The 7500-nt window shown below is 37.7% G+C and overlaps 1 protein-coding gene across 1 annotated transcript in view; it reads left to right on the forward strand.

Moving 5' to 3' along the window:
- Positions 1-61: 61 nt before the first annotated feature.
- LOC142355525 (uncharacterized) overlaps positions 62-7500 on the forward strand; it is a 17358-nt gene continuing 9919 nt past the window's right edge. The window contains exon 1 of the mRNA XM_075407657.1: positions 62-407. Within this exon, the coding sequence (XP_075263772.1) occupies positions 77-407 (331 nt within the window). The 5' untranslated portion in view covers positions 62-76. The remainder of the gene's footprint in view (positions 408-7500) is intronic.

Raw genomic sequence — 7500 nt, forward strand, 5'->3', positions numbered from 1 at the left:
ATACGAAAAAAATGACTTTAAAATTGAGCGACTTGTAGTGTAAATTTAAGGTTTCACCGTTGATTTTTACTAGCAAATGTATTTGATGTTAAACTTTTTTTACGCAGCTTTGTTCGCGGTTGTCAATCTTGCTCTGGAGGGAGCAGTGACATCAACCGCAGCGAACATTTCGGTAGATGACGCGGAAGCAACCAATAACATAACTGACATCACGGCAACCTGTTCTTCCGCGAGTCATGACTGTACAAACATATTCCCCAGCTCCACCAACACCTTGGCTAGCGATCCTGGATGGCTCATATACACTGATTTGCTTCCAGGTCATGCTTACCAGATTACAGTTAACTCGTCCACATATGGTGGAGTTGCTGACAAACTGCACTTGACTACAATCACCTTCTGCACAGGTGTGAATTTATGGATCTTTTCCGTTTGGGCAGATCTGACCTCATTTATTTATTCAACCTTGATTGTTCCGACCCCTCTTGAGGGGGGAGGAACTATATACTCAAATGGGTTTTTTTTTGTTCAGTCAATTTTGGCCGATCGATATATTCATCGTAGAGAGTTGAGACTGGTATCATTAGAAAGCTTGTCCAGCGTAGAATATGGAATTAAAAAGATTTTTTTGATTTTCGTTTTTGACAGGGAGATATCGAGGTTTAAACTTTCGAGAAAATAGAGTGAATTCCGTTGATTTCATTCACCTTTTTTTTTTGAATTTTTGACTAAAACTTCGCCAATTTTGATAAAATTTAATAAATTTTTTCAAGAAAATTTTGATTTTATGTTTAAAGACAAAATGTGTTGTTGGCTATTTTCATTGAATTTTTTTTCTCACAAACTCCGGCTAAATATTTCACAAAATTCAGACTTTTTCATCAAAAACAGCACGAAATAGGTTTCTTTAGTCCTCTCTGAATAATTTTGCAGGAAGTGCACACCCAAAAACCACTAACACAATCTTTGTAAACTGAAAAGGGGGCTAATTCCAATTCAACTTCCGTTGAGAGTGCTCTGTAAATAAAACATTGCCGATTTTTGCTAACTTTATTCGTTGATTATCAAAAACGCAGCATTTGTTTTTGATTTTGTAACTAACAAAATATTTACATCAAATGCATTCCAAAAATTAAATTTTCCTAATGGACAATCAGCATTAGCAGCACTAGTTCTGTACCAATCTTGGACCGTTACAATCCAAAATTATTTCGGATTGTCGTCAGTCGGTTTTATATAAAAAAAACTCGATCTTTTTTATAATAATTAAATAACAGAACATTTCAACTCAAAGCCCACCTGTGATAGTTCCTATTAACTTCCTAATTAACTTGAAATTAATTTATTTAGAGTATTGCTTGAAATTATTTCTTTATGCTAATTATTGCTTTTAAATAAAAAATGGCTTTTTGAATTCTGCCTCCATTTTTCTCTTAATTTGGTCAACTTGTAGCTTAGTGTCAGCAATCAAAGAGTGCTCCTTCTCTCTGCTGAAATCAAATTTATTCTTTATTGCGGTTTTACGCCTTAAGTTATGGTGTTCTGGCTTTGACACTACTAGATTTCACAATTTTTTTTTTAAATTTTAGGTATTTGCCCATTTCTCATGTTTTCTAGTTTTGTCAAATTATCACGTTATTTTCAGTTCATATATCACATTTTTCGCGTTCAAAATAACGCACAATTGATGATATTTCAATCCTGAAAGATATAGATTGTGGTTCTCTACCGCTTCGACAGTACTTTTGAAGAATTTAATTGAGTTTTTTAAATTTTGTCCTAACTGTCGTTTTTACTTTGTCTTTTTAGTCGTCTTTAATTTCCTGTACAATGACTCCGTTTGATTGGCTTTTCTTGGAAGATTAGATGAGCCATTGTTCTGATATTAGAAGATAGATAGTTGCTTTCATGACTTTGAAAACAATTGTTTTCCAAAATGGAAAAAAAACTTTCAACTTCGCAATTTTGTTCCTTTTATTGTCTGTTTGTTACCTGGTCTCGCAAACTAAAGGTTAAAGATGACCTTGTTTTTGACAGGAGAAGGTGTCAAAAGGGATTGGTGTCACAAAATCTAATGTTTTAAGAGAATTTGTTATGACTTTACTGGCTTCCAAACTGGTTTCTCACAAAAAAAGTAAATGAATTCTTGATTTTTGTCATATTTGTCGTTCTTTTTGTTGACGTAAGACATATTCTGGATAATTGAAGGTCTCTAGGACTGCTTTTGGAAGAATGGACGAACATATTCAAATTTTTCATTTTGTAATTAATGGCTTATATGTCTTTGGAAATACATTTTTTTCGAAAAAAAATTAATACATAATTTTGCATTTTTTATTTTTTGTCTATTTGTTGCATATTTTCATAAATGAGCGGCCACATAATACAATATCGGTGTTTGCCAAAGGTGCAATCGAACATATTTTGAGGGCCAAAGTATGGCTTTACGGCTTTCAAAGCATTTTCTGGCAAGTTTTAATTGATTTTTAGTTTTTTATCTATTTGTTGTTCTTTTTGTAACTGCATAAAAAATTGAATACCAAGAGTTCCTAATTCATTTCTATAGAAGCATTGGTAATTGTAAGACTATGGGATATTTTATTAGATCCCTAATGGTTTTCATTACTTTGAAATTAATTGTTTTTTTAAACAAAATTCAGCGAGTTTTCTAACTTTAAAGTTTCTGTTCCGTTTTGTCTAATTGTTACCAAGCTTTATTATAAACTGGTGAATAACCATTTTTTTCCGGTGAATTACAGGTTATTTTGTTTATTTTCAGTTTTATCTGACGCTATTTTGACTTTGTTATTAAGTTCCTTTTTTTAAAACGGAGATAAATTTTTTGATGTAATTAATGTTTGTTGTTGTTGTTTGATTTTGCCGTTCGTCTTCGTTCGCTTTCTTAATATCGGCATACCTCATCAATCTACTGCGTCATTTTTTACTCCACTGAGTTATTTGCTTTGGAAGCTATCTTTTCGTTCATACACCAGTTTTTTTTGAAAAATACTTGAATTTTTTGTTTTCCATCTGTTCCTCATTTGGCGGGCAATTATGCCAAAACGGAAGGATTTAACAAATTGTGAGTGCAGCTGTACTTTCAATTAGATGTCTTTAAGAAAACTCGTTTCCTTCGGTGATTTCGAAGTTTCTCTGCTGATGTATGAAGACAAAAACTAGTAAAAATATCTGAAGTCCCCACTCATTGGGTGACATTTAAACACAGAAGGGCTCCCCTCTCATAAAGTGAGTCCAATATCACTTGAGGTTAGTGAATTCTTGAACCGAATTTTCTTGACCCTCTGATGGGGCATAGCGGCACAATTGGATGCGACAGTCCCCATCAATTCTGGCTCATAGTCGCGAAACTCTTGCAATCAGCATTGTAGCTGAGCCACGCATGGCACTTATTGATACCGCTTGAGCGAGGCAACTGAGGGCTTCTGATAGGCCTGAGGGCTGGAAACCTCTGTTTTTAGATAAAACAGCTATTCTTTTCAATGTTTTCCTTGTTGTTTCGGATAGTCCGCCAAAAGTTTCTAACGCCAAAGGTATGAAGTGGATACTCATATCGCTGCACTTCTGGTAGTAATGCCCAATCGTTCTGTCTTCCGTTAGGAATAGAGCAAAACCACATGTCCTCGCCGCATCTGAGATAAGACTGGCTTGTGGGGACGTAATGGTGACGTCTAAGGCTGCGGGTTGTCCTGCTATAAAACTGGGCAAATACACGTCCCCTGGTCTTGAATCCTTTTCCGGCAGAAGATGTTTTTGCTCACATACAGGGGAAAGATTGGCCGACGAACATGCTGTCATTTTTGTGTCACGTACTCTGTCATGACGAGAGATAATATCGCCACGCCCGTGACATGAAACGGCATGATCTCCAAATATGTCCAAAATAGCTGACTTACAATATGGACATCTCCTGTCCGAATCGTAGAGTGGAACTCCTGAACGGCATTTCAGAGCAGCTCAGAATTCGTTAGGTTGAAGGTGTAGGTCAAGAGCAGGGATAGGTGCTGCCGTCAACCAAGCTCCTGATTGAGGTAGGGAAAGAGATAACAGTCTAGCTTTTTCTCTTGTGGAGGTTTGACCTTCAAGAAGGTTGCTTAGAGCCGTATTGTCAATTTGTTCTTGAATTTTCTGTTGCGTCAAATGAAGAATCCCCAAAGCGCTAAACTCCTCCACTATGTCTGTGAAACTGACTTCGTGAGTTGGGTTCACACCAGTAATTTGTTCTACTATGTTTGCTGACTGGCATAAGGAACCCTCATAAGCTGCTTTGAATTGGTTCAGAGAACGTCGAACTCCAGCTCCTGTTTTGCATATTGGCAGGCATGCTTGCTCAATTGAAATATCGCTGATTACAGAACCCATTATGTTTTCAAAAGTTGTTCGTTGGAGATGGTCAAATTTTTCAAGTATTATGTTACTCTCAGTGGACGGTGTGTTGCATCTCAACGAATACACTAACTTAGGTGCACCTAGACAGCTATGCAAAATTCCAAGAGCGCACTGAGGGTCCTCTACATAGCCTACATTGTCTAACACCTTCTCGAGTTTTTTAACCCGTTTTTCTAAACAAGACGCAACAAAAGTGGGTGTTCCGATTGCTGTGCCCAAGATTTCCATTCCTGATTGGCTGTTTCTTTTTATCCTACTATCAACAGCATTGAAACACGAGGTGGACCACAACTCGCACTTGTCTCTTCTGAGTTCAAGGCCACACTTGTTGCCATGAGTTGCTAAAATTTCTAATGATTCACATAGCGCCTCTTCCGTACCTGCTATAATTCCATCATCAAGGTACCAAGAATTCTGCATAAGATTTGGTAACTTATCGTCGAGTTCTTTGATAATGGGCCAAAGTCCTAAAAAAATAGTAGGGGACCCAGTGGCTCTCCTTGTTGGACTCCTGATTCACTTTGAATATGAGTTGCATTAAAAAAGAGTTTGCTATGCTGAGAATAGCAAAAAGACGCAAAAGGGGCTAAAGAGGGAATGAATTTTGGCGATGCATCTAACACACTGCTTCTCGTAGGGGAATTGAAAGCATTTTTGAAGTCGATTTGAAGTAGGCCCGCTTTTTCGTTGTTCAATAACTTTTGAAAGGTTTGTTTTGTTGCGTGTACAATGCTTTAAGCGCCGCATTTAACTGCCACACCAAGTTGTCTGGATGAAAAAAGTTCAACAGCCTCAGATCTTGCCTCTTGCGCAATATATTTGGCTATGAGACGTCAAAAACTTCTCCCACAGCAATTGGCCGTACACCTCATTCTGTTTTTTCAGCGCTGTAAGCGAAGCAGAGCAAAAAGGTGCAACAAAACTGGGGAGCTGCCCTCTGCTAGCCAATTTCACTAATTTTGTGATGCTTGTAATCGATTTTGTGGACTGATCAAGGACTGCGCACGCTACGGCATGTAGAAGGTGCTAAGGGTACATTTTGGATGGATCGGCTGCTGTGCTGTAAAGTTTGAGAAAGATTGCAATTGTTTAAACACAGACGCTTCGTCAAACTGATAAGCATAACTACTGTAATCATCAGTTACCCTCGGTGGCACTTCTTCTGCTGGATGCAAGTTCATCAACTCTTTTAGCGTTTCTTTATTATCAGGGGCCACTCCATCCGAAGACAGGATTTTTGCTAAACGTCCAAATTGGCCTTGAAGGCAGAGAGATTTTGCACGTGCTGCAAGCGTTTCCATTGAGTCATGATATATTTTCTTGGCTTGTTTCACGGAGGCTGCTTCGAACCATAGCCCAGCATAGTCCCAATTCTTCCAACGCTCAAATCTAGTTAACATGAGCCGATCCTGCTGCTGTTTGTGTTTCTTCCCCCCTCTGTTGCTAGCGCGCAGAACGCACTTGCTAATTGCAAAGAGTCTCTTCCAATTTTCTGGGGAATTTGGTTGAGAAAAACAGCCCTCAATGATAGGTTTTAACAATTCAGACCATCTTAGCCGGAACTTGACAGGAATAAAGCGGAGTGTGGGTATTTTTTTCATGCAAATCGTTTCAAGGTCTGGGAGGGCGTTTAGATCAAATTTTGCTGTGTTTTGAGAGGTATTACTTTCTTCCATTTCTTCGCTGTTTGTGGCAGAGACTAGCTTGTCAATGCGGGCTGCAATATCATGGGGAATTTTCTTACTTGTTGACAATTGACTACTAAACTGAGAGTATGCCCAAATTGATCTACAACATACCCATTCGTCAAAGTTCGGGTCCAAGTCTACGTATCGTATTTGTGTTTTGTTTGATTGATGGTCGAGTACAACTAATTTATATAAGTTGTCTTTTTTATCAGGGTAGAAGAGGGTTGTATGTGCAGAAACTCGAAAACGCAAATCAAAATCATCAATCGTTAAATTTAGCATTTGTTGTGTCAGACCTGACGAAGTATTGGTCTCATTCAAAATGATTGAATTTTGTTTTTCCTGTCTAGGTTCTGCGTCTTTCTTTTTCCCGGAGATTGAAGGCATATCGACAATATCCGTATCCAAAATCAGGGAGTTTTAATTGCTATTAACCGTCCTTTTTTTTCTTGTCATGTTTATGAAAAACCATGTGCTTTTTTCTTCGTAATGCTTATGTGTTTCCTAACGTGTTTATTTTTTTCAATGCGTTCGTTTTTCAATGTTGTGCCTTCTGTTACGTTAAAGATATGAAGAAGCTTCTTACCAAAAACGCATTTTGTTTCCGTTAATTTCGTAGACCAAGAAACTGCTGTGAAATTGATGAAGCCAGAAAAAACGATTCGGTCAAACACCGAAAAAAAAGGAGAGGGGGAGGAATTGGTTTGATCTCACCAATTTATTTCGTCCGTTCTATTCCTCGATTCCAAAAGAAACACTCCATCATCACAAAGTCTCTTGCTGCTGTCCAGTCTCAACATAAATCGTAAAAAGGGGGGTTATGTTCGGGTCCAAAAGATGTAGTCAATGTTCAAGATATTTTTTCTGCCAATTTTGTTCTAAAAAAAGATTAACTCAACGCACGTGCTATTCACATTCTCCCGTACACTAGTCTTCGTGTCTAACTAAAAAGTTCATATAAAACGAAACGGTCACCAGAAATTGTATTCAAAATGTGATTTTAGGGTTGCCACTTACTCATGCATGTAATCGCAACTCTCGTAATTTTCACCGTCAGATCTTCATAAACTTGATTATAGTGTCGAGTTAATTTTCAAAGACTACACTTGATCTTGATCTAGACTAGACTTGACTGGACAAAGGCTCTTGATCTTGATCTTCAATAATCTTTAGCAATTGGCATGGGGGTTGCAAAGACAGTGTGACAAAGGATTTCCTCACGGTTACACAGTTGATAATTGGCTTTTAGCATTGTCGTTTTTGACATTCCAGTCTTTGCGCTTTAGAAGATTTTCTTTGGCTCAGTTCCAAGTTCAGTCAGCATCAACGCAGATTTTCAAAAGGGCGGTATTTACGTAAAGTGACCAAATTAATGTGAAAAATGACAAGCGGCGAACAATATTAT

This window comes from Convolutriloba macropyga, unplaced genomic scaffold, assembly GCF_964194025.1.
Source record: "Convolutriloba macropyga unplaced genomic scaffold, txConMacr16.3 SCAFFOLD_4117, whole genome shotgun sequence".
Taxonomy (NCBI): Eukaryota; Metazoa; Xenacoelomorpha; order Acoela; family Convolutidae; genus Convolutriloba; species Convolutriloba macropyga.